The sequence below is a fragment of the Panthera pardus genome, unplaced genomic scaffold (genome assembly GCF_024362965.1).
Source record: "Panthera pardus isolate Hobbes unplaced genomic scaffold, ASM2436296v1 HiC_scaffold_13, whole genome shotgun sequence".
NCBI classification, from domain to species: Eukaryota; Metazoa; Chordata; class Mammalia; order Carnivora; family Felidae; genus Panthera; species Panthera pardus.
The window spans coordinates 121752430-121780429 of NW_026526688.1; the positions used below are offsets into that span (position 1 = coordinate 121752430).

Genomic DNA, 28000 nt, shown 5'->3' on the forward strand with positions numbered 1-28000 from the left:
GTGTGTGAATACTCTCCCTCAGGTTGTGCAGTGAATGGTCAGCCAGACACCGTGGCTGCTTGCTCCTTCTTCCTGTCCCCCTCCTTCCCTCCTATTTCTTCCTCCCTCCCTCCCTCCGTTCCTCTTTCTGTACAAGTATGAAACTAAATTGTGGTACCTTCCTTTAAAGAACTTAAAAGCTCAGTAAATACAAACAGGTACGTACAAGAAGAGCTGTCATGAAGCTATACGGGAGGCTGTAGAAACCCAGAACGGGGGCATTTAAATGGGACTTGAGCAACAGCATTTATGTGGAAGTAAGCAGGAGGGTAAGTTTTACCTGCAGGAAGCTATAAATAGTTAAGGAAACCTAGTAAAGCATTGGATGCACCCATTAAAATCTAGAATTCCCATCATCTGGACTATTGTTTAATAGTGTCCAGGAGATTGTTGCTAATGCAATGATGCTTAAACAAGAAGACGGTCGATTATAAATGAGGTAGCCAGAACTTTTAATTTCAGGTAATAATAATTATATACCTAAAAATTCCAGGAAAGGAAACTATAATAATAAATGGAGCTATTTCTAAGCTTTGCACGATGACTGCTACTACTATTAAAATTTGTTTGAAGAAGGTAGATAAATTGTTCTAGAAAAGTGAGGTGAAAATCACTAAGAAATGTTTGAAAAGGTAATGTGAAACTAAATAAACTTTTTAAAAGGTAGTATAAACTCAATTAGGTGTACTTGAGACAGATCAGTGGAACAAACTAACCCAGAAACAGACTTCAGTACGTACATACGAGAACTTAAAACGTTATGAATTTGACATAAGTCCGTGGGAAAAGGATTACTCAGTAAGGAGGACAGGCAATTTAAAAAAAAATATTTGAGAGTGCATGAGCCAGGGGAGGGGCAAAGAGGGAGAGAGAAAGAATCCCAAGCAGGTGCCAAGCTCAGCACAGAGCCTGACACAGGGCTTGGTGATCTCAGAACTGTGAGATCATGACCTGAGGCGAAATCAAGATTCCAACACTCAACCCACTAGGTTATAGGACTTTTTGGTAATCTGTCAAACTTCCAAATGCACATAACCTTTGGCCTAGTTTATTAGGATTCTCCAGAGAAACAGAACCAGTAGGATATATACCTTTTATTATAAGTATGTATTATGACTTTTAAACAAATATAAAAGACTTATTATGAGGAATTGCCTCTCATAATTCTAGAAGCCGAGAAGTACCATGATCTGCAAGCTAGAGAACCAGGGGGGCCACTGGTGTAAATCCACTGAGGGCAGAAGATAAGATGTCCCAACTCATGGGTGAGGCAAACAAAGGGGCAAATTCCTTAGTCCACAGATGGAATGGTACGGAAACATCCTCGAAGACACGAAATGTTTAATTTGAGCACCCTGTGACCAGTCAAGTTGATTAAAAGAAATTGTCCTCCCACCCAGCAATTCCATTTCTAGAAATTTCTACTGATACAAAAGGGGCATGTGCAAGATTATATATTTATAAGTGTATTCATTGCACCTTGGTAATGACAAAGGATTGGAAACAACCTGAATGACTCCTCATAGACAGGGTGATCCTATGTTCTGGGCTTAACATACCAGTTATACCTGCTGGTTTTAGGTAAGAAATTATTTGGTCACCCTAATTGTGGAGGATTGGTTACATTAATGACTACATTTGCCCAATGAAAAAAAGAATGGAGCAGTTCTTTAGTTACTGACATAGAAATCCACGACATGACGTTCAGTGACAAAAGCATGGTGTGAGATTGCATGGTATGCTGCAGTTTATATGTAAGAAGAAAAATACACGCATGTGTTCCTGTTTGATTGCATGTGGTAGACTTGTCTCTGAAGATACACAGAAGAACCTGGTGGCACTAGTGGACTAGGCACCTGGGGGACAGGGAGCCCACGATTGAGCCTTTTTACTGTAAACTTCATTGGTGGTTTCTGAACTTTTAAATTCAAACACAATAAAATTTAAGTATTCCAGCAAACACAATTTATAATAATATGGTGATGGGGCATTTGGGGAAGAAAATTGTGTCAGGGATTGCCAGAGAAACAGAAGCAGTAAGCTATATATGTATTAAATTGATTTCAAGGAGTGGGTTTATGTGATTGTGGGAACTGGCTGGTCCAGAATCTGTAGGGCAGGTCAGAAGGCTGGGAAAGCTGTGGCAGGAGCTGAGCCTGCAGTCTTTTTTTTTTTTTTTTTTTTTTTTTTTTTTTAAACAAAGGCAAATTGCCACATGCAACGCCTCATTTGGATGTGTCTGGAGTCTTAGAAGCTTGGCTACCCTACGTTCTCCTCCAGGTGAACCTTGAGAACTTGTTTGGAGGTTCTAGCAGGGGAGTGCAGCTACTCGTATACCCTTGACCAAAGAACGGTCCTCCTCTATCGGGGAAGGTCGTCCACCTCGATGGAGCACTCAGCTTTGGGAGGGACACACATGGAGTGGTGAGGAAGGAAGGGGACACCCGCCTCGCCAGCCAGATCAGCTGAATCAACCCTGGCGATCAGTGGGGTGACAGATGTCGCAGCCAGATCACCCTCACATCTGAAGCTGCAGTCTTAAGGCGGAATTTCCTCTTGGAAACCTCAGTTTTGCTCTTAAGGCTTCTTTTTTTTTTTTTTTTTTTTTTTTTTTTTTAATGTTTTTTTTTGAGAGAGAGCAAGTGAGTGGGGGAGGGACAGATAGAGAGGGAGACACAGAATCTGAAGACGGCTCCAGGCTCTGAGCTGTCAGCACACAGCCGGGTGCAGGGCTCGAAGTCACGAACCGTGAGATCATGACCTGAGCCGAAGTCGGACGCTTAAGTAACTGAGCCACCCAGGAACCCCAAGGCTAACCTTTAACTGATTGATGAAGTCCCCTCGTATTATCGAGGATAACTCTTATTTAAATTCAGTGGATTATAGATGGGTGTGAAGCACAGCTACACAATACATAACATGTAGGTTCATGGTCTATTGAATAACTGGGTCCTCCAGCCTCGCTAAGCTGACACACAGAATAACATTCACAGTCTACCCTTGTCAGCTTGGCATCGTGTACATCTTCCTAAAGCATCCTTAATCTCCACATAAACTACTTCTAACATCAAACAACTAACCCACATACAGAAAACATGTTAACTCTCCCCGGAAGAGGATGCGACGTTCTTGGGTGATGCTCACTTCTCGCCTTCATATACTATAGCTTAAATGCTGTGATGTAAGGTTAACCATTTTTAATATATCTTATGGTAGGTAATAAGAGGATACCAGAGGGAAGAAAAAAGATGTGCTTACTATGTGTGTATTTATAATACGTACATATTTGTTTATGTACACACAAACATAACAAAACAAGGAAGAAAGGTAATAATCAGAGTCCTTGTTTTTCCCACTGGGTGTGTAGTTGTAGCTGGTATTTAGAACTGCCTTTTATTACCCATTCCATACTCCCTCTCCCTCAGCAAGCTGGTCGTGGCTGTGCTTGGTAGGGTGGCCCAAACATTTATTCCTGAAGAGTCCAGGCCTTTGGCTGTCCTCCCTGAATTGAATTGTAGTTTTCCATTGACTTTAGTCACAGGACTTGGTGGTACTGAGATCCCTTAGAGGATCCCCTGTATTTGGAACATACTATTACCTCCATTGTGCAGTAGCAGCCCCGTTTCCCCCGGGGAATCAGAATCAGTCATCCCAGCCGGTACGGTAATTCCCTTCATGTGTTGAATCAGAGATAGGAGCCCAAAGTAGCTGGTAGCAGTCTTAATGTCCAGCGTGTTAGAATCATTGTGTCGCCCGGTGGAAGCATTCCTCCCTTTGGAACAAATGCCTCTAAACTAGCACAGCGCGAGAACATGGGGACATTGCCCCAGCTGGGCTGTAACCGAGTCTTCAAAGGCCATTCTGCCACTCTGTCAGGCCTGGTACTTTAGGATGATGGGGAACATGGTAAAGGCAACAAGTTCCATCAGCAAGATGAGCAGTATATTGCCTCCGGAATCCAAAGAGGCCCATTAGGTATTGTGCCTTTGGTTGGCTGCAAAAGGGGCCAGATGCAACAAGGTATCCTTTACCTTAGGAAAGATATTTGAGGGGGGCCGGGGTGGCTCACTCGACTGAGCATCCGACTTCGGCTAAGGTCATGATCTCACAGCTCGTGAGTTCGAACGTCATGTCAGGCTTTGTACTGACAGCTCGGAGCCTGCAGCCTGCTTCAGATTCTGTGCCTCTCTCTCTCTCTGCCCCAACCCACTCACATTCTGTCTCTGCCTCAAAAATAAATAAACATCCAAAAAAAAAATTTTTTTTTTAAAAAAGAAAAGATACCTGACCTGTCCACACCACTGGACCCCTAGAGTTTCAGTGATGTGGAAAGCCCCTGAATTTATTTCCCACCCTCAAACAAGTGTCTTACCAAAAAGTCTAGAGTCGTTACTACTTCTTGCTCCTTAGGTCCAATCAGCCTAATGCCATCAGCGCAGTGGACCCATGTGATGTCTTAGGAGCAGTGTGATCAGGGTTGGTGTGGACTAAATTGTGACATGGGGCTGAACTGGTAAACCTCTGAGGTAGGGTAGTGAAAGGTGTATTGGTGGCCGTGCCGGATAAAGCAGGCTGCTTCTGGCAGTCTTTACTAATAGCTATCAAGAAAAATACATTTGCCAGATCAATAGCTGCGCATCAGGGACCAGGGGATTTGTTAATTTCCTCAAGAAATGGAATCACATCTGGAACAGTAGCTGTGATCGTAGTCACCACCTGATTAATTTTGTGATAATCCACTGTCATTCTCTAGGATCCATCTATTTTCTGCACGGGTCCCCCGGGTGGGCTGCATGGGGATGTGGTGGAAATCACCACCCCTGCATCCTTCAAGTGCATGATGGTGGCACTAATCTCTGAAACCCCTCCCCAAATATTGCTTCTGGTTTACAATCTTCCAGAGTAGAGACGGTTCCAGTGACTTACATTTGTCCTTTCCGACTATAGTAGCCCTCACAGCGCAGCTCAGAAAACCAGGCTGTGTATCTTGCCAGTTACTGAGTAAGTCTACACCAATTAAGCATTCTAGAAGTGGAGAAATAACCACAGGCTCAGGAACTCACTGGCCACGCTTCTCTGGTTTCATCCTCGTGGCTTCTGTGGAAAATCCAGTTCCTCTCAGATGTCTTCCAAGTGTCTCTGGGATTCCCCATAGAGCACTTTCCATACGCTCCTGAAACCAGTTTTTGCAGGCATCTGCCAATTTCATTCTCTGGGATGAGCTCAACCCCTGGCCCCTGCCGCTGTGCTGAGTGCCTAGACACTGTGGAAGACTTAAGGGCCCGGTCTTCACAGCTATAAATGTGACACAACACACTATCCCAATGTCTTCCCCTTAAGACCCTAGTGAGAACGCTCCTTTGTGGCTTGCTGTGGGCGTAACAGACAAGAATGTGCTCAGAATCACCCCTCCCCTATGGCGAGTGTCCATAATCCATCAATAAGACATTTGCACCACAACCTTCTCTTCCCTCGGGTGCATTCTTTCTCAAGAAGGCTCTTGGCTCATTTTATCTGCCAGTTCACTAGACCAGAGCCACTAGAAATGTGGTCCACAAACTGGGCTGTTAACGCCTGTGAGCGGCACGTGACAAGTACAGAAGTAAGAGAGTAAGTGTTGAGAGTCAGTGTTTAAACAACAGCAATTAGGCAGAACCAACTTCATGTCTGTTGTTTTTGATAATAAGAACTTGAGGTTGTGCTATTTGTGGTTTGAGTTCGTGTCTCTAACGACTTATTTTTATCGGATTTTACAAAATCTCAGTCGGTGATAGATCAGAAATTTAAAAAAAGAAAAAGAAAGCCTGGTCCTCCACGGCACATGACTGAGGAAACTGCGGGGCATCATGCCCAGACGGCCTGAGTCCAAAGTGATTGAGTGTAGGCTCTAGCCTGGAATCTGCTATGAAGCATACTTGGCTCGGAGGAGTCTGGCAAAAATACGGGTTTGTTGCAACCAACCTGAAGTAGTGGAGGGGAAGGGAAGTAGGATCGATGTTAACGCCATACTGTTCTCTTGCTCTTTGCCTGAAATAGAGACACAGCCTGACTCTCTGACCTGTGCGTGGCGAATGGGAGGGGCAAAGATGGAAGCACCCACTCTGGCACATCATATGGGTGGGAAGAGAAGGGCTGTGGCCCACTGAGTGTTCTGATTCCTAGTGGCTCTGTCATAGCGGACAGGTTGCCCTCAGAGGCATAAATAGCCATCCCTACCCTGGGGGTGACTCCGCTAGTCCAGAGGGAACAGTGTTGCTGTGGGGCAAGATTTTCCTAGGCGGCGTTCTGAGAATACCTGCTAATACTTTGGCTGTGTCTTAAGTGGCACTTCCTTTAGGATAAACACATACCTGGTAGTGGAAGGGACCTGATGCAGACACCCCACTGGCTGTTCTCCCAGACGGCCCCACTCCCATCTGCTGTTGGCATAAACCATCCTCCCTTATCTTGGATTTGGAGAAATAGCAGGCTCCTGGCAGGGGGCAAAATCGTGACCACTTTTCAGGGCTGCTGAGAGCAGGTAAAGCATCTAGTGGAGTACAAATGCATAGTATGTTATGTTATAGGTGAGCTTGACCTCTTCATGTCCAAACCCTCCAAAAAACGACTGTATCCCTGCTGAAGTATACTCTTCATCATGTAGCTTTGTGTGCCTCATGTGCAGAATTTGTGTTACTTAGTTCTATACGTGATCATGGATGTATGTGTGTGTGTGTGCGTGCGTGTGTGTGTGTGTGTGTGTGTGTGTACTTTTTAAGTTTTTAAATTTATTTTGAGAGAGAGAGAGAGTAGGTGAGCACGAGCAGGGGAGAAGCAGAAAGGGAGAGAGAGACAATCCCAGGCAGGCTTGGAGCTGTCAGCACAGAGACTGATGTGGGGCTTGGATCCACAAACTGTGAGATCAAGACCTGAGCCAAAACCAACGGTCGGACACTTAACCAACTGAGCCACCCAAGTGCCCCATATTTTTATTTTTTAATTTTTAAAATTTTTAAAAAATGTTCCTTTTTATTTTTGAGAGAGAGAGAGAGAGACAGACAAAGCATGAGTCAGGGAGGGGCAGAGAAAAAGGGAGACACAGAATCTGAAGCAGGCTCCAGACTTTGAGCCATCAGCACAGAGCCCGACAGAAGGCTTGAACCCACAAACTGTGAGATCATGACCTGAGCCGAAGTCGGACACCCAACCGACTGAGCCACCCAGGCGCCCCCCCTTTTTTTTTTTTAATTTTATTTATTTTCAGAGAGAGAGCACGAGCAGGGGAGGGGCAGAGAGAGAGGGAGACACAGAATCTGTAGCAGGCTCCAGGCTCTGAGCTGTCAGCACAGAGCCCGATGCAGGGCTCAAACCCATGAACTATGAGATCATGACTTAAGCTGAAATCCAGAGTCAGATGCTTGACCAACTGAGCCACTCAGGTGCCCCTGTATGTATTTATTATCTTTTCCATATTAACTAAGAACTCCTTCAAGACCGAGAGTATTTCTTCAACTCCAAATTCTTCATAGCACACAGTCTAACAGAAGTGGATTCTTCATTGCCATTTATGACATTAATCAGTTGTATTTCCTTTTAAATTACAGATAAAATATATTTTAATAGCAAAATATTACAGGCACAGCAAAATGCTCTTTTTAATAAACTTAACCAAAGAATATAAATAAACAGGACATATTTTACAAAAAGTAGGAACAATATTACCTACACAAAGAAAAACTTGGTTCTAAGAAAATAAAACATGAACCGCACATCTCAGTGAAGATTCATTTGCAACTGCTTACTTTGTGAACTTGACGTAATACATTTTTAAGTTGCCATTTGCTTTATCTCATATGATACAAACATAACAAAATACATGAAAAACCTTGTTGAAATACACAAAAATGTAATGTAATCTCTGAGTCCTAGATGTTTTGAGTAACAGAAGCAACTTTTTCGTCAAGGTACGCATTTGGAACTGCAAAAGCAGTGTTACGACATCGCTTCGCACCATATACCATAATCTCTTGTATTTGGGGTCTCCTTCCACTTTTCTTTCCCTTTAAACTTCTATCTAAAAAAAAGAAAAAAAGCAGTATTCATAAAGATAAGAGAAGGGGTTAGAATCTATTTGAGCTCTCGATGCCAGTATCTCGTTACCCTATTTCAATCCTCTTTTTCTAGTTTGAAAATGCGGTGTAACACGTCATTGTTCGTGTCATGCGGACTTAGTGTTGCTCCTTCATGTGGCCACAGAAGTTGCTCTTGAATAAGGCGAGAGTGCTCAGCCATCTCAGTGCAAGGGAATTCTGACTTGCCCCAGGCCGACACCGGCAGCTCGCCCTGAGGAAGGGACTGTCCCAACACACTCGGCTTCACAAGTCTTTCAGTCTGTTTGCAGAGATGTTGCATGAAGAGAACCCAGCGCTTACAAATACTCTATTATTGTTCTAGTTATAATACTAATAACACGGATTGTTATTAAACTACAAGTTACCGGCTCTTTTATTACCTTTCCTCAAGTTAGGCTTTCCTACTCTTTAAAACATTTTCCCCCAAATGATTGCCTTCCTTTATCTTTCTCATCCTACCTAATAGCCGGTAGGACGTGTACTTCTCACAGGCTTATCATTAGAAGGGGAGGAAGGACCCACTAGATGCCTGAGCCTGTTACGAAGAGAAAAGAAATTTCCCATTTTGGTTTTGTTTGGTTTTCTGTATAAAGAAAGAACAAAAACAAAAAACAGAACCAGCGCTGCCCCCACCCTCAATCTTCGGTGTTTGCTATTTCTAGACACTTTCTGTAGAAGCAGTCAAAGCACATAGCTGTTCCCTTCCTGGTTGATAGCACAACCTGGATGTCGGAAGAGCTGACTGTGATGCAGAATGGGATGCCATGCGGCTTGGAGACCGCAGTGAGAGAACACAAAACCCCTTTGTCTTCTACATTTCCTAAAAGTGAGCACGCCTGGGTTGGTGGTTTCATCGGCTTCCATCAGAACGATGACAGCTTTGGTATTCTCACGGAGGTGACAACATCCTGAAGGGCAAGCAGTTACCCACAAGTCAGCAAATGTGGTGGGTTCCGAAAGGTCCAAATCTGCATGTGCTTTTGGTTTGTTTTGAAAGAAAAAGCCTTAGTCAGCTTTCGTCTGAAGCCTGCTGTGGATCACAACATCAGGGACCATTCCGCCCTGCGCGCTTGGGCAGGGAAGGCCTATTTAAAGATGAACGACCGAGATCGGATTGTGCCTTCCCCTTGGTCGAGCTGCTTTCTTATTTGAGACTGTAATAGAGCATACACACATACATATTTACTGGTGAGCAATTTTATGATAACAAACTTAGCAAATATTAAATAAGACATGCTGGTTAGTAAGGACACATTGCATCTATAAGTTAATGAACACGTGACACCCCTATCCCCCATCGAATTTCAGTATGGCTTTCCGTACTTTTTGCAGGATAAATATTGAAAAGTAGTTGCTAAAACATGTACAAATTGGGAACTGGCCTAATACGGTAATTCATAAAATGAAATACTATTCAATGAATCAAAATGAATACTTAGATCTAAATTTATAAATAGGGAAAAATGTTTATGACACATTGCCAGTGGAGTATGTATGTAAAGAGTGATTAAATTTTGATTTTTAAATACTTATTTGCACAGGGAGAAGTCTGAAAGTGTGTGAGTTTGATGTACTTTTACCTTAATTTTTCTATAATAATGATGTGTCACTTGCATAATTACAGAATACAAAGAATAAAAAATTGATTATCTGAGCAAATGTTTCATGTGGCAAAGTAGTTCCCCACTGAGTATCAAATACATTGGAACTATCTAAAAATGAATGGGGTGGGGGGGGGCGAGACTGGGTGACTCAATCAGTTAAGTGTCTGACTCTTGATTTTGGCTCAGGTCATGATTTCTCGGTTTGTGTGTTTGAACCCTGCATCAGGCTCCGTACTGACAGCACTCAGCCTGTTTGGGATTATCTCCTTCTCTCTGTCCCTCCCCTGCTTGTTCTCTATTTCTCTGTCTCTCAAAATAAATGAACATTTAAAAAATGTTTTTAAATAATAAAAAATAAAAATGAGTGGTATACTTATTTGGATTTCAAACTGAAAATACAACCAAAAGCAAAAGTCCCAGCATCTACAAAAGAATATTCAACAAGTTTCTTCATAAAAAAAAAAAAAAAAAAAAAATTAAGAAAAGTTGATGTTTGAAAACATCAAGGGTTTCAAGATGGTATTTATTGAAAATTTTAGAAAGCTGTAAGGACACGTTCTTGACTAACAACTCACTAAGTTGCAAACACATATACAAAAAATGTATGAGACTGGTGAATTTTTATAAGCACCTTATAAGAAAGCAGATAAAATAAACCACATTTCATGCTTGATCTTCACAAAGACTGGAAGCTAAGGGAAGTTCCCCTAGCAATCAATCTTCCTTCTCTATTTAAAAGGAATTTCTACTATAGAAATATGGCGGCTTTCCTCTGTCTGACCTTCCAGTCCCACATGTCCTCTAGGCAAAATTGGACCAGGCCACCCACTCAAAGGAAGACTAATCTTGAGGGCGAGAGGCTAAGGCTCCAGGGCTGAGACCCCAGTGTAGCCCTGTCCTTTCTCTTTTACCCCCATCTCCATGCCTTCTGTGACTCACAAGAAGTCTGCCAGTGGACATCCCATTCGTTCTTGGAGATAGTCTGACACTTTCAATAGAAATATGTTTGAAGTTGTCAACATGTTATTTCTGAGTACTAGACATCAAGAGGACTTGTATAACTCACCAGTTTCCAGCGTAATATCTTGATCCACTCGTCAGCTTCTACTCCTGTCTTTGCACAGAGATAAAATGTCCTGAATGGAAACACTAAGCTGAGAAGACGAAAGAAAAACATAAGATACTCCAGGTGGTTGGTTGAATGTATTAATTGAACAGTAATTAGAATATTCAACAGGAAAAAATAATCAACAAAGAGCAACTTGAAGAACTGATAAATACAGAGTGATTCCTGCCAGCAAAGGGCAGAAATGTGGAGGAAGTTGTGGATTCATAGTATTATTACTGGTCAGTTTATATTTTCTTTTTTTTTTTTTTTAATTTTTTTTTTTTAACGTTTATTTATTTTTGAGACAGAGAGGGACAGAGCATGAACGGGGGAGGGGCAGAGAGAGAGAGGGAGACACAGAATCAGAAGCAGGCTCCAGGCTCTGAGCCATCAGCCCAGAGCCCGACGCGGGGCTCGAACTCACGGACCGTGAGATCATGACCTGGGCCGAAGTTGGACGCCTAACCGACTGAGCCACCCAGGCACCCCCAGTTTATATTTTCTAATGAGAAGTCAAAACAGAAAAAAAAACATGTCCAGGACACCCCCATATCCTTTTGTAGGCTTATGTCTTAGACTGAATACAGCACTTGTGTGTTTATTCAGCTGATGTGTTAAATGACTCCGAACGCATGCTATGATTCAAAGAATCAGCAAGACGGGTAAGTGTTTGCTGAAGAAACCCATTTGTGTTGGCCTGACTCAGTGAGAAATAAGCTGCTTTGTTGGATGTAGGTACTTTTAACTAATTAGGACAGGAAAAAAAAGACATTAAATCTCAACTATTCATTTTGCCCACTGTGTCATGAGTTCATCTCTGCTTAGACGAAGACAAACTTTCCTACTGGCATGAAAACTTATTCTAGGAATATGGTAGCTCTTCATTGACTGTCTCTCTTTGGCTATCTAGTCAAATCTTTTGACTAAAAAGATCAGCCCTAACTTACATCTTGCCCATACTTCCTGTCCCTAGACTTGAGATGCGAAACACTAAGAATCCTTTTTTCCTCTCTCGTGAGAAAAATTTTTAAAAAGCCTTCCGCTCTAAGTCAGAAGGGTTTCTATATCCTAAAGCCAAAGCAGCATATCTTGTTTGTTATCAGTGATTAATATTGAATAGACAAGAAGTAAGTCCCTGTGTATAGAAGGTAAACCTTGATGTGAGGCCCAGTTGGGTGGTGAGGGGATAGTGGTGGTACTATATAGAACTGGTTTCTGGAATTGTCATTGTTTGGTACTCTCTGTGAGAGACATTATTAATTGCCTATTAATGCAGATAATTTTTCCTTTCTTCTTGCTAACAGAACCCCAGGCAATAAATTATAATTAGTTGGAGCCAATTATGATCATACTAGTTTTCTTGCTTTCCCTGCTGCTGCTGATGGCCATGGGACCCAGCCTTGGCCAATGAGATAGGAGGGGAAATCTGATAGATTTCTGAGAAAATGCCTGCTTTCCTGATAAAAAGGGACAAGTATGGGTGATCCCATCCCTACATCCTTCTTCATGACTGACATGAAAATGTGAGGCCTAAAGCTGGAGTAGTTATCTTGGACACTAAAGTAGCAAATGAATTGCTCAAGGTCAAGAGAAATGTAGAGACACTGGCTCCCATCTTGTCATGTTAGCTGCCTGCCTCCTGATATTTTGTTATATAACCAATAACCCCCCCCCCCCCCCGCTCCCGCTGCTGGCTCATATGGTACCTTTAAGTGAATTTTTATTTTTTTTCTTAAAAAAAATTTTTTTTTAATGTTTATTTTTGACAGACACAGAGCATGAGTCGGGGAGGGGCAGAGAGAAAGGGAGACACAGAATCCGAAACAGGCTCTGGGCTCTGAGCTGTCAGCACAGAGCCTGATGTGGGGCTCGAACTCACAAGCCGTGAGATCATGACCTGAGCTGAAGTCGATTGCTCAACCGACTGAGCCACCCAGGCACCCCCCTTTAAGTGAATTTTTAAAAGATATCCATTACTGGTAGATGTTACAGAATTAACGTTAATTTTCTTGGATGTGTAATGGTGACATTATTATTCTTAGGGAGTACATGCCCAGGTATATATAAAGTGCCATGATGTCTCCAACTTACTTTCAATTTGTTCAGGAACAAAAGTGAATGGATAGAGATATAGCAGGTAATGGCAAAATACTTATGATGCATCTAACTGAAAGGTATGTGGGTATGTTTGAAAAACATTAAAGTTGATGGAAAATAAAGCACTCCTTTTTCAAGACACGTCTCCTAGTCAGAGAATTGTCATGATGCACTGATTAGGTTAGAACGAAACACTTTTGTGTTATCTGCCAGAAATAGTCATAATAATACAAATCACCCATTGTTGCAGTCAACAAAGTTAAAATTTAAAATGAGTAAAAAACTCCAAAGGAATAAAGCTGAGATGTTGGTGGCATTCTGTTACGTATATACTTATGCAGTGTACAACATAAACAGTTATGCTGCCGGACCTGCCTATTGGTTTAAGTCACTTTAAATGAGGTATTATGTCACGCTCAGCTGTAGCATTCCTAACATACATACGCCGTGTGTTAGTTACATCCGTGCCCCTCAGATCAAGACATTTGTACATACAGGGTTTTTTTTATTCCTCAGCTAAAGTAATTGTCTGCCAAGAAGACGTTTAAAATCATTTCCTTACAAGACAACTTACCAAAAGCAGTTTACTCTTTCCTGTGAATAATCAAATTGTACAGCTGAGCATTCTGTTAAGTCTAGGATCCGAATTGGTTCTGGTGACTTCAAAAAAGAAAAAAAAAGCAACTTATATGTCATCACAATAAAACACACAAATTTGTCCATCGTTTATTCCCCTAAAAATCTTCCATTATATGCCCTTGTCGATTTTACTTTCATTAAGGGGGCTGATCATAGAGAACCTTCCTAAAGGGAAGTCATAACCCCTGGTTTGGGGATTTGCTATTCATGAAACTGGACGTTAGGAAGAGATTGTCTTTATCAATTTATTTTATTTATTTATTTAATTTTTTTTTTAATGTTTATTTATTTTTGAGACAGAAAATGAGTGGGGTAGGGGCAGAGAGAGGGAGACACAGAATCCAAAGCAGGCTCCAGGGCTCTGAGGCTGTCAGCACAGAGCCCCACGGGGGGCTCGAACTCATCAACCGTGAGATCATGACCTGAACCGAAGTCAGATGCTCAACCCACTGAGCCACCCAGGTGCTCCTTTATCGATTTAAATTTAGTGGAGATGGATTTTTAAAAATTATTTTATTTTATTAATAATTTATTTATTTTTAATTTACATCCAAGTTAGTTAGCATATGGTGCCACAATGATTTCAGGAATAGATTCCTTAATGTCCCTTCCCCATTTAGCCTATCCCTCCTCCCACAACCCCTCCAGTAACCCTCTGTTTGTTCTCCATATTTAAGAGTCTCTTATGTTTTGTCCCCCTCCTTGTTTTTATATTATTTTTGCTTCCCTTCCCTTGTGTTCATCTGTTTTGTCTCTTAAAGTCCTCATATGAGTGAAGTCATATATTTGTCTTATCGGAGGTGGATTTTAAACATAGAAGGGAGTCATATTTTTCTTTCATGTTTTTAAACTTCTACTTTCTCAGAAATTTGGTGTAGGGAAAGTGAGAAGAAATGAAATAATTTCAAACTGGCTTCATGAAATGGGCATGGGAAATGGACATATTTTACTAAAGGGAGAAACTGCTGCAGACAAAGCTAATACACCCCAGCAAGACAACAAACCCATTGCCCTAAACAAGGGAATGATGTGCCTTGGGAAGCTGGTTTAGCAGTTCAAAAGATCCGTTTCTGGGACACACATCTCATCCTTGCGGAAGAACTCTGCCTAAGGCACAAGGCTGGCTCTGTCAGTGGAGCATGCAGCTCTTGATCTCGGGGTTGTGAGTTTGAACCCCGAGGGTTCATGTTGGGGGTAAAGATTACTTAAAAAGAAAACAACTCTCATATCAGGAATCAAGAACACACATTTCCAATCACTTATTGGCGCTTCAGGTACTCATAAAGAAAATTTCAGGGATTTCAAAGGCAGATGTTCTTTGCATCTAGAGAGCTGATTTTTAAAGGGCAAATGTATTATGTTTCTCACCATCTGGTCTTTGAAGTATTTCAGCTCATTCCTGTGCAATGTGAACCATCTTGTTTTCCAGGTCTGAGAAAAAAATAATTAAAACATGCAGGTTTTGAATATAGGAATGTAATCTTTGAACTGGATCATTTCCTTTCATTTCAATAGTATCTAAAAGATTAGATCCAATAAAATATTGTTGTGGTAAGTCATTTCTGAAGAAAAGTTTCAAAATACCTACAAAAACTAAAGTGATCTCATGCTTTAAGTTCATAATGAAGATAGAGATATTGACATACTTAAACAAATAAGAAGAAATGGTCTATCATAAATATCCAAGGTTATTTATAACAAACTACTAAATGTCTGTCTTATTAACTCCATAATAAGAAGATATACCATTTTGTGAGCACCTACTATGGGCTACATACTATCCTTGGAGGTTCATATATATTGTAGCCAATCCTTATATGATGCCAATATTCTTGTTTAACAAATACACAAATTGAAGTTTAGGAACCTCAAACCACATAATTTTCTAAGACTTGCCTAAGAATTCCATGGTATTGGTGGCAGGAACTGGTGTTTCCCACCTCCTCCTTCTTACGTACTGACAGAACCCTCATCTTGGGTGGCAATGTGTCCAGTTAAAAGAGGTAACAGAGAACTTAAAAACAGATATGCCGTGAATATAAATACTTCCTATCCTTAGAAAGCATCCAGTCTAGTAGGGACACAAATAAATAAATATTTAGGTTGAACTCAAGCAGGCCAGTACCCATGAGAGAGGTTAAGTGCCCCGACTCTTAAAATAGGGAAGAGTAGACCTATTCCATGAAGGCCATCTTGGTACAATGACATAAATGGAGGGACAGTTGGATACCCCACACTAGTAAAGTTCTAAACTGTGTTTCCTTTGGGATTTTATAACATAGTTACGTTAAGGCCAGTGATATTTTTGGCCTACTTTTGGGTAAACATTTTATACAGTTTTCACTTCTTTGTTAAAAAAAAAATGAAAAAGAAGAATGTTCTAGAGTTAACTTGCTACTTTCATCCTTCATCCTCTATTGTTCCATTAAAAGGACTGTAAGTTTTGGGGAGTATTAACTGTAGGCCTACTCTTACACATTTGACTTTGCCAAAGACAGTCAAGTGAGTTTCCAGAATTTTGACCAATATTAGTCATAAAGATCAACTCTTGAAACAGAAATATTTTAACTGGGTCAAAATGAGTGGGCAAGCATGTTTTAAAAGAATGTCAACGTGGGAATTGAGTCTACCGACATGCTCTCTTTCTCTGTGGCTGGCTCCAGGCAGAAACCCATTTCCTTACCTTGACCAGGCCCCCCTGTTTGGTGAGATAACCCTCTTTGGTGCCCAGCTGAAAAAGAGAGAAGCACCAAGTAAAGCTCAGATCTATCACAACGTGATTTTTGTCTATTTCTGCCCTATTTTAAAAAGGAACACAAGTTTGCCATTGATCTTTGAGTAATCGCCTTCTTGAACATCCTCCCTGTGTGGGGAGAAACTGTTTGCAGACTGGATCTTCTGGGGGAGTCCTATAGCAACAGACAACAAGTGAGAGACTCTCTTCTAACTTGAGTTAGCCATTTGCAAATAATAAGCCACATCACATCACTTGTAAAAGTCGGGATTGGTAAAGTGTGTCATGTGAAACCCATTGCTTTGATTGTTGCACCGGTATTACGCACCCAGGCACACACCCGTGGGTTGATGTTGGGTCAATACATTTGGGAAACGCTGGACTAAGTAGAGACATTTCTTTACTTCCCCAAGTCTGTATGATGCTAATATGCCTTGTGAATTTTGAGAGGGAACAGTAGAGATAGCATTTCCATATTTATTTTATCACGTGATCCTCTGCTATCCTAGCATCCCTTTTTCACAGACGATCTCTCGAGGCCTCTGTTCAGTGGAAAAAAATTTCAGGAATGCAGATTTATTGACACTTGAAGTGACAATGAATCATTTCTTCACTCATGTAGCATTAATTCAAGGGTAACTATCACACACATAGCTAGCACCTATAAAATGTAAGGAATGGTGGGGAACAGTGCAAATAGAAATATGCCTAAAACAAGGACCCTAAGGTGAAGACTTTGTAACTTCATAAATTTCTGAAGAAACCAAATTCCTTATAGGACATTTTGTTCTATTATGATGTCACAATGTATCTTATATTAGTAAGATAACAGAATAAAGAGAGAAAAATGTTGCAGAAGCAAAGGGAACAGAAATTTTAGAAGGAAGGAGTCATTAAAAAAAGGATGAATCCCATAACAGAGAAGCTAAGGAAGCTGACATTTTATTATTATACTTTTTAAGTTTATTTATTTATTTTGAGAGACAGAGAGCGAGCAGGGGAGGGGCAGAGAGAGAGGGAGAGAGAGAATCCCAAGAAGGCTCCACACTGGCAGATGTGGGGCTCGAACCCATGAATTGTGAGATCATGACCTGAGCTGAAATCAAGATTCCGATGCTTAACTGACTGAGCCACCCAGGCACCCCAGGAAGCTAACATTTTATTGTATTATAGTGTATTGTATTAAAATTTTTTTTAATGTGTCCTTAGTTTTGAGAGAGAGACAGAGACAGAGACAGAGTGTGAGTGGGGTAGGGGCAGAGAGCGAGGGAGACACAGAATCAGAAGCAGGCTCCAGGCTCTGAGCTGTCAGCACAGAGCCCGACGCGGGGCTTGAACCCACGACCCATGAGATCATGACCTGAGCTGAAGTCGTACGCTTAACCAACTGTGCCACCCAAGAGCCCCAGAGAGCTAACATTTTAGATAGGACCTATTCTATGTCAGGCTCTTGAAATATATTATCTCACTTAATCTCCATCAGCAGAACCAATTGGTATTTCACATTTCCCAGAGCCAAAACAGAACTGCTTCTTCCCATCTGCCAAACCCGCCCCTCCTGCCAACTTGGCCGTATGAGTAAAGTGCAGGAGGCCTACTCTGTGACTCCTTTACATACCACATTCAACCTGTTGTAAGTCTTGTCTCTTCTACCTTCAAAACACACCCTGAGGTTCACCAGTTCTTATCCCCACTCTCAGTTTCCACTGCCACCGTCTCTCCCTGGACTGCTCCAACAGCCCCCCTAACTGGGCACCTCGCCCCAACTTTGCAACACATTCCACTTTGCACTTAGTGGTGAGAATGAGCGTCTTAAAATTTTAAAACTTAAATTACGTTGCTCAAAACCCGTATCATTTCTCCTCGACACTTAGAACAAAAATAAAGTATTTTATCTACAAGGCCTTTCCTATTGTTAATACAGCTGACATTTTGGACGTGATAATTCTCCCCTATGTGTGGTGGCACATTTAGCCTCCATGGCCCCTGCCTTTGCTGGGAAACAAGTCTTCAGGTGTTCTCATGTTTCTGTATGTCTTATGAGCAAGGCACCAGCCCTTTGTCCCAGAGCTATTTTTAAGGCATGCTTGTAGAACAAACAACTTTAGTGCAAGTCGGGGAGGGGCAGAGAGAGGAGGGAGGAGGAAGGAGAGAACCCCAAGCAGGCTCTGCAGTGTCGGCCCAGAGCCCAATGAGGCTCGAACTCACCAACTGCGAGATCAGGACCTGAGCCGAAGTCGGACGTGTAACTGAGCCACCCAGGCGCTCCTGAGCAAATGACTTTGGAAGATAGAAATAGTGTTTCCCTCCAGAGGAAAGGCAGACACGCAGAAGTCTGGCATGAGGCTGTGGAGCTTTGTTAGTCTGCAAGCAGGGTGAAGTCTAAGGCTCTTCTCAGTTCTTGACTCCCACTGATGCCAGGAGGGCCCCAAAGCACCACGAATTTCCAAACACTCAGCTGGGCAGCAGGCCCCTTAAGAACCCCACTGCTGTAGGCGATCAACCCCTCCTTCCCTCAATAATCTCATCTTCCACCACTTGTCCTCTCGCTCACTTCATGCCATTCTGATCTTGCCAGTCTGCAAAGCACCTCCGTTTAGTCCCCACCTCAGGGCTTTTGTACTGTTCTCTCTGCCTGCGACACCGGAAAACGTTGGTAATTTTCTGCCTGTACTGATGCACAATAAGCTTCATGGATTTGTCATTCCGCAGTGTGGGTGAAGCCACACTCCACCAATCAGTCACCACTGTTTTAAAAACCCCATTGTACAGAACGTTCTGTGTATAGTCATACTGAGATGCTTGGGCAGGGGAATCCATCCCATGCTTGGAGTGAGCAAAGAAGGTAAGCAATGAGGCTTTCAGAATTTGGTTCAAAGAGGTCTATTTCTACCTAAGGGAGCTACGTCCCATGCTCGCGCCAGCTCTACAGATCAGGTCCTGCAATTTACTGTTGATAAAGAACACACGTAGTAGAGTATGGTGCAGCTGACCCTGAGCAGGGATCTCGGTGAGGGGTGGGGGGAGGGCGGGTGTAGCAGCAGGGATCTCGGTGGGGGGGGGGGGGCGTGTAGCTGAGGAGAATGTGAAGTTACATGGACTGGACAAATGAAAGAGATGTGAGGTGATTGGTAAGGCGGTAAGGATGCATAAAGACGAAGTCAGGGAGGGGTGGGTTGGCTGGAAAACGATTAGGAGTTGAGTCTTTTTCTGTTTTTTTAATGTTTATTCATTTTTGAAAGATAGAGACAGAGCACAAGCAGGGGAGGGGCGGAGAAAAAGGGGAACAGAGAATCTGAAGCAGGCTCTAGGCTCTGAGCTGTCAGCACCAGAGCCCGACGTGGGGCTCGAACTCTCGAACCATGAGATCATGATCTGAGCCAAAGTCAGATGCTCAACCGGCTGAGCCACCCAGGCACTCCAAGAGTGAGTCTTTATTTGGTCTTTGGTCTGTTCGGACTTGGGACTATTCATTGTCTTGCTTTCCTAAATGTTGCTGGTTCTGAGGTTTGATACTTCCTCTTCCAACTCTAACAAAGCTAAAATACCCCTTTCACCCAATTCCCACAATGCTCACTTTCAAGGAGACGTAGCAGAGTAGCAAAAAATGTAATGTGCACCTGGGAACCAGGCTAGGCTACAGAGCTCCAACGACAAGCTCGGATTCTCGTCCTGAGAAGTGTCAGACCGCGGGGACGGCAGACACATGCACAAGTGGTTATTAGCCTCCAGCGTGATGATGGCAGGATCAAAGTGAACAGTGGGTGCTCAGAGCACAAAAGGGGGCATTTTCACCAAAGCTAGGAGGTGCCCAGGAAGGCTTCCTGAGAGGCACCAATCTCTGATGAGCCTTGAAGGGTGAGGGCACAGCAGTGGTGTTCACAGTGTACCTGAGGCAGGGAGAAGAGAAGGAGCAGAGCCAGAGGGATGCACATGACCGTGAGTGTGAGAGGAGCAGAGGTGAGGCCAGAAGGATGAACAGGGCCAGGTGGGAGGGGAAGACAGCGGCCACCACCCAAGGTTAAGGAGGGAGGTCAAGTGACCGATCTGCTTTTTAAGAAAGATCTCTTTGGTGGCAGGGTAGGAAAAGTTCTGCAGAGACAAAGAGGCCACACGTTTGTCATCTGTAGCCTAATACCTTCAAGGGATGATTTTTTTCAAGTGTCATAGTTGCTGTCTAGAGTTGGTTCTCCGTATTTCATTTTTTGTCTTCTTTATTATCCACACAAATCCTGATGTCTTATACCGGGAGTATTTGGCAAGCAAGGCAGAGAGGGAGAGTGTGAGAGCCCTGAGCACAGGGCAGGGAAGCAGTTCTGGGAGGATTCCTTGCAGGCTCACAGCTCATAGAGCAAACAGAAATGGACTTGAGGAACAGTGAGTGCTGCTGTTGCACTGAAATTGAACAAAGGCCCACATTGCAAAGGAGCGCGAATGTTGGGGCGCCCGGTGGCTCAGTTGGTTAAGCGCCCGATTTTGGCTCAGGTCATGATCTCACGGTTTGTGAGTTCGAGCCCCGCATCAGGCTCTGTGCTGACAGCTCAGAGCCTGGAGCCTGCTTCCGATTCTGTGTCTCCCTCTCGCTCTCTGCCCCTCCCCCACTCACATTCTGTCTCTCCCTCAAAAATAAATAAACATTAAAAGAAATTAAAAAAAGAAGTGCAAATATTTTCTGTCTGTCCGTCTGTCCATACCCTTCATTCAGGAGGGAAAAAAAAGAATAGGAAAAAAATAACATCCTGAGGTTTTATAGTCAAAGTGGGGAATATTGTTCCTCTGCAGACCACTGAGATGTAAAAAAATTTTTTTCTTCCTTTTTTTAATGTTTTTATTTACTTATTTGTTTGTTTTTTGAGAGAGAGAGAGAGAGAGAGAGAGAGAGAGAGAGAGGAGGTGCAGAGACAGAGGGGGACAGAGGATCTGAAGCAGGCTCTGTGCTGACTGCAGACAGCCTAGTGCGAGGCTTGAACTCATGCACCACAGATCATGACCTGAGCTGAAGTCTGACACTTAACTGACTAAGACACCCAGGTGCCCCCGCCCCCCAAATTTTCTTAATATAAGAAACTTGTGGCAGAATAACAGTTTAGCCAACTATGTGAACATCTACATCTCTCGCCCATTCTACCAAGAACTTGTTTAGCTAAGTAAAGGGAAGAATTTAAGTGCCATTTTCTTCTTTTTTAATTTTTATTTAAAAAAATATTTTTATTTTTTATTTTATTTTAGAGAGAGAAGGAGAGAGACAACAAGGGGAGAGGGGCAGAGAGAGAGCGAGACACAGAATCTAAAGCAAGCTCTAGGCTCTGAGCTGTCAACACTGAGCCCTATAGGGGACCCAAACCCACAAACTGTAAGATCATGACTTGCGCTGAAGTTGGACACTTAACTGACTGAGCCACCCAGGCACCCCTAAGTGTCATTTTCAAGGTACTTAGAATACTATCACTATGGCAATGTATTTTTTGATGATTTGCCAGATGGACCAGATGAACTGAGTCATGGGGTTCAAACCTTATGTTTCTTTCCAGGTTTTATATCACAAGTTAGAATTTTTATGTGAACAAACATCCTTTTAAAACTATCTAACTCAGTGCACCTGGGTGGCTCAGTCAGTTAAGCCTTCGACTTAGGCTCAGGTCATGATCTCACCGTACAAGAGTTTGAGCCCCACATCGGGCTCTGTGCTTACAGTGTGGAGCCTGCTTGGGATTCTCTCCCTCTCTCTCTGCCCCTCCCCGGCTTATACTCTCTCTCTCGCAAAAATAAACATTTAAAAAATATAGAAAACCTTTGAACTCTTACTGCATATTACCACGTTTAGACAGTGAAAGCGCTGTGGTCAGATGGAGGGCCACTTACAGAGGGTGCAGTGGGCACGAGGTCACTTTCCGTTCTTCCCGTCTGCATTGCTGTGTGAACCCGGACAGATTCATAAATGGATGGTTCCTCCACTTTCCTTGGATAGGGATGTTTCAGAACAATCAGAGTGCCTGGATGAAGATAAAAGAACCTCATCAAAGAGGAGCCCCAGAAAGAAGGTCCAAATGCTAAATGACCAGATAACATGTCTAGATTTCAGTCTCTTGTTTTTTACCTATTCACTCATTCATTTCTCAATGTTTATCAAGTACCAACTATATGCCAGGCACTTAAGCTGGACGCTGAAGATATAAAGCATGATGCGATGGTTTCTGTCCTCGTAGTGTTCAGATAGAACTAGCATGGGAAGTCACTTAACGGGTAGTCACGTGCATGAACAGGGTGACGAGGCCAGCGTCAGAGGTGTGGGCAAAGCATACCGGTGGTGCCCGGGGCCCCTGAAGACCCCTCCTTTGGAACACTTTGGAAAAGCTTTCGTAGAGGAGACAACATGGATCCAAACCTGAGGCTACAACTGGAAGTTTTCCAGGCAGGCTTTATAAAAACCACGAGAGTAAAACCCAACAAATGCACGGAGGCATGGGAGGATTCAGTCCATAGACCTTATTCCTCACTCGTTTCAGAATAAGCCTTCTAACAAATCAGTGGATCTCAAAAAACTGGACTCGTTGCATCTTCCCTACTGTCTCCTGCCACCCAGTTAACAAAATAAACTATGTGAAGCTTTCGCTTTCCTCCAGTGAACATGACCTGAACTGGCTTATGTGTGATTGCCTTCACTTCCATCTGGAGGAGGGGATTGGGCAGCACAAGGGCTCCAAAAGGGGCCAGTCTTTGGGGCCTTGGGCATGGCACATTGAAGCTGAGAGCCCACCTGACACCATGTTTCTGACCATCCCCCCTCTACACCCTTCCCTGCCCCAGTCAACCAGCGAGCAGGAACTAGATACTTTACAAAATGAGTAAGTTAAGGTTTTCTTTCCCCCTTTGCTATGGCTTCTTGCTTTTTATTTCACTGGGTCTTATAAAGGCAGGACGGAGATTGTACCCGACATGGGCAGAGATGTAAAGAATACAGTAATTCATTCAACAAGTATTTCTTGAGCTCTACTATGGGCAAGACACTTGTCCAGGCAGTGGGAATACAGCAGCAAACAAAGAAGATAGAGCACTTGATCCTCTGCTAGGGGAGGAGAAGAAAAAAGGAAAAGAAGTATGTCAGGTGAGAGAAGTGTTATGGAAACCCTAATAGAGCAAGGTACAGGCGTAGTGGGGGATGAGGGTGGCATCGGGAGAAGGTGATATTTTAAAGGGTGGTCAGAAAGTCCTCTTTGAAAAGGTACTTCAACAGATTATAGAAAGTATGGGCCTTGAAGTAGAGTGAGAGAGAGAGAGAGAGAGAGAGACGAGGAAAGAGAAGAAAGACCACCTCTGCAGTTAAAAAGCACTTGATAACAATAACAGACCTACAAACAAAGCTCAACCATTCCACGGGGCTTGAGCATGCCCAACGAACTGACTGCAAACACACAACCGTGGCCTCTGATACTACGCCCACGTGGCGCCCTGCTATCACTTGAAAAGGAACACTGAGAGAAGCCAGGAGAGGGTCCTTGACCTTGGCCCCAGAAAAGAATGAGACTCTGGCCTCCTCCTTCTTGAGCATCCAGTTCACACCCATAGCGTTGGGATCACAGCGAAAACTGGCCTTCACAGGTATCTGAGGCCCCGGTCCCACTCTTGCACATCGTCAGTGCTCTCCTGTCAACATGACCCTTTCATGAGAACAGATCCAGTCATATCAGGACAAGAGGCCGGTTACGGTTTGACAGTCATAAGGAAAGCAGAGACGCGTGAATCAAGAGCAGCCGTTGTGCAGGCTCAGGGGCCGTGTGACACAATCACAACGTGCCAGATGCTTGCAGAATGTGCGGTTGGCTCCATGGTGACCCCCCCCCAGAGAACCACCCCCAGTGATGCGCCAGGCAGTCACCGTGGCATCATGGAAAGAGCCACCCCTGCCACTCAGTGCCTGTTGACCCTTGGACGGTCATTCTAGCTTCTGTTTTCTCCCGGGACACATGGGAAGAATTACCCTGTCTTCACAAGGCTCTCTGAAGCACCAAATAAAGAACTGTTTGTGAAAAGGATAGTGAAAAAGAAAATGTTAGATATTATTATGCTTTGATATAGAGTAGTTGTAAACTCTTAAGTGAAAATCTAATGATTGCATCTTTGGGAGCATGAATTTTTAAATGTTGAGTTTACAAAGACCCATGTGTGACATTCTGCTGAGAGTAAAAATGGCAGAGTCTAGTAGCCACTGATGGCAGCTCCAAGATGTATTGGTGCCTCCTAAACCCTTCCGTCTGATCGTGGAGGAGAGGGGACTGGACCCCAGTGTTCAAAGCAGCTCTCAAGTTAGAAAAAACGTGAAATCTTATGCTTTCTCCCCTTTCCATGCATTTTTCTAAGCTTATTTATTTATTTTGAGAAAGAGCGGGATAGAGGCAGAGGGAGAGAGGGAGAATCCCAAGGCTCTACACCGTCAGCACCGAGCCCAAACCGTGAGATCATGACCTGAGCCAAAATCAGAGTCGGATACTTAACCACCTGAGCCACCCAGGCGCCCCTACTTTTCCATGTTTAATATGAAAATAATGTTTTATAAGGATTCAAACTACGTCTATAACCCAACTTAAAAAAAATTTAATGTTTATTTTCGAGAGAGAGAGAAACAGACAGCGAGAGAAAGAGAGGGAGACACAGAATCCGAAGTAGGCTCCAGGCTCTGAGTTGTCACCACAGAGCCCATCAGGGGGCTCAAACCCACAAACCACGAGATCATGACCTGAAGTCAGACGCTTAACCAATTGAGCCACCTACGTCCCCCAATATGAAAATAATTTTTTAAATGATGCTTTAGAAAGATGTATCTAGCCAATTTTTTTCTGGCACGTACCCAAGTATACTACCTGTAGTGGTTTCCTATTGCTTCTGTAACAAATCACCACGTAGTTATTTAACACAACTCAAATTTCTTACCTTACAGTTTTAGAGGTCAGAAGTCTGAAATGCGTCTCATAATCTTAAATCAAGGTATTGGCAGGACTGCTTTCCTTCCGGAAACGCTCTGGGGGAGAATCCATTCCCTGTTTTTTCTAGCTTCTAGAAACTGCCTGCATTCCTTGCCTGGTGGCCACATTCCTCCATCTTCAAAGCCAGTAACAGTGCATTAAGGCCTGCTCACGCTGCCATGTCTCTGGGTCTCCCTCTTGTGCCTCCGTCTTTCACTTATAAGGATCCTTATGATTACAATGGACACACCATTGTAATCGCACACCTCCCCATCCAGTCAGCTGACTTGTACTCTTAATTCCATCTGCAATCTTAATTCTCTCATGCCACATAACATAACATATTCACAGGTCCAGGGAGAGACATGGGCATCTTTGGGTGGGCCATTAGCTTGCCTACCATAGTACAGTGCCCAGGAGATAAGCATAGCCTGGGGGGCCAGTTGTGCTATAGTGTAAGATCTGTGTGCAAGGAATGTTGCCTGAGTCACAATGCTATAACCACTTGGTATTATGAAGCCATTGCCTTTTCAACAGGTGCATTTCCCCACCCTGTGAGTCTCTTTAGAGCAGTGCCAAATTTACCTTTGCAATCCCACTTCCTGGTAGAGATGCTGACATAATGAAAGCTTGATGAGTGAGTAGATAAATGGATGCCACAGTAATTCAGGGTTAATTCAGAGAAGAGCCTGGGAGGAACCAGCCTCCCAGGTCTATGATTACCCCGGCTTCGGGCAAGGCCGGCTTTGGCCACAAGGCCAAGTACAGCTGTACAAATCTCCACTAGGGGGAACCAAATTCTATTTCGAAAACCTCTTCTAAAGTTTCACCAACAAAAGCTAAACTGAGGGAAATGATATTGAGTCAACAGGAGAGTACAATTGACTATACATTGACTTTAACTAGTAAGACCATGAAGGAGGCTGGATTGAATGGTGGAATGAAGAAAATGGCAAAGCACTTATAAAATGACAACTTCCACTGATAAACATCCAGCCCCCTGAAAGGTCTTAGCTGACCAGTCTGCCCAAGAGAAAATAATAATATATAGAGCTTCCTGGCACGGCTGCTGGGCTAAGAGTGATTTCCCCTTCCGTAGACACTGCCCCATCCTTGTACGCCAGTGTAGATCCCCACAGACCCTGGGCCTCCCCCACAAACACCTCACTCAGGCTGCACTCACGGGACTTACTTCCGGGGATCTGCTTAGTGATTTCTCTGGAGAGAAGGCCCACTAGCTTCTGTTTCTGAACTACATGAAGGAGACTGTTCTTTCCTGCCTTTGGCATAAAACCTGATCTCAGAAACACTTGGTGGAGGCCCACTTTTGAGGTGATCAGCAGGACCAAGGCAGTCATGTCAGTTTGCTGAAAGCTTCAGCGGTGCCGTGATCATGGGGCTGATTCGTTATTGTCTCTTGGTGTTCAGTCTGCTTTTAAATTCTGGGAGAGAATACCAATCCTTACCACCACCACCCCCAAGGAAAATCCATTTATTTCCCTGTATTCCCCTCCCTCCATTTTTTTTTTTTTTTTAAATTCAGCTAGCCAAGGTTGGCTGCAATCAAGAAACTTGAATATGTAGCCACCACAGACTGATTGTATTTCCACCTAAGGTCCAAGGTAGTGCCTTGGCCCCATAAGAGAGAAACTTGGGTTTAGTGATATTCAGGGCAAATTAATTCCAGGATTTGGTTGGAAGATTCAGATAAAAAGCAACAGGAGGCAGGGGCTGGTGGAGGGAGGAGAGAGGAAGCTGTACAGCCCAGCTCTTGGAAACCTGGCTGCAAGTTTCACTTCAGTTTCTGAACTACATGAAGGAGATTGTTGTTTCCTGCCTTTGATATGAAACCTGGTTTCAGAAACACTCGGTGGAGGTACATTTTTGAGGTGATCAGAGCAGGGCCAAGGCAAGCATTTCAGTTTGCATTGGATGAACTGTAACTTACAGGACACCCACTCTGTTTGTGATACAGTGAGACTGCATCGGAGGACTCCTTATCTTGTATCCCGCAGCGCTTCAGAAACACAGAACAGTTTTCAAGCCTCAGGCATTGCTTCGATATCTGAAGTGGAGTGTAGCACAAGAGCACATCTAGCTCTGAACAGGGAAACTTTTATTTAGAATATTTCTTTTAGGCACTAAAGCTTGTGCTTGCCCATCAGGTTTCCAACTAGATTGTAAGATGTTGGAGGATGAGGTTGATACTGATTCATCACCGCATCATCAGTAGCTAGTAGTCCTCAGCTCGTGGCTGGCGCCCAATACATATTTGTTGAATTAAATTCAAATAAGACTACATCCGCTCATGCTTCGTTGTTGCCCTCAGGTTCAGAAAACAAGCTAGGCAACTGGTGTGTGCACGGCGGATTTCTCTGTCATCTCTTGCCGGTGGGAAGCGGCTTTCTAGAGGGAGTGACAGGAATATTCAAGCTCTTTCTCCTTTCTTCTTTGCAACCTACCCTGCAAATGAACTTTAACCCATCATTAAGATGATGCGGGTCAAACTACGTTCGCTTACATACACAGGGGCTTTGATAGCCCCTTTCCAGTCTCACAGGGAGAACTACACAGAGGGAGGAGAAGTAGATCAGCTGGCCAGGTCAGAAGATTCTGTTAAAATGTCCAAGTCAAGTCAGGTCGCTTGCTCTTTGCGGAGCCGTCACTTTATCTGATCCTTTATCTGAATCCTCTGCGGAGCTGGCTTA

The 28000-nt window shown here is 43.4% G+C and overlaps 1 protein-coding gene across 1 annotated transcript in view; it reads right to left on the reverse strand.

The window, feature by feature from the left end:
• Positions 1-7453: 7453 nt before the first annotated feature.
• Positions 7454-28000, reverse strand: part of DAPP1 (dual adaptor of phosphotyrosine and 3-phosphoinositides 1) — a 52572-nt gene continuing 32025 nt past the window's right edge. The window contains exons 4-9 of the mRNA XM_019415725.2: positions 22195-22325; positions 16282-16329; positions 14967-15029; positions 13534-13619; positions 10821-10908; positions 7454-9304 (exon numbers count right to left, since the gene is read on the reverse strand). Of these exons, the coding sequence (XP_019271270.1) occupies positions 9236-9304; positions 10821-10908; positions 13534-13619; positions 14967-15029; positions 16282-16329; positions 22195-22325 (485 nt within the window). The 3' untranslated portion in view covers positions 7454-9235. The remainder of the gene's footprint in view (positions 9305-10820; positions 10909-13533; positions 13620-14966; positions 15030-16281; positions 16330-22194; positions 22326-28000) is intronic.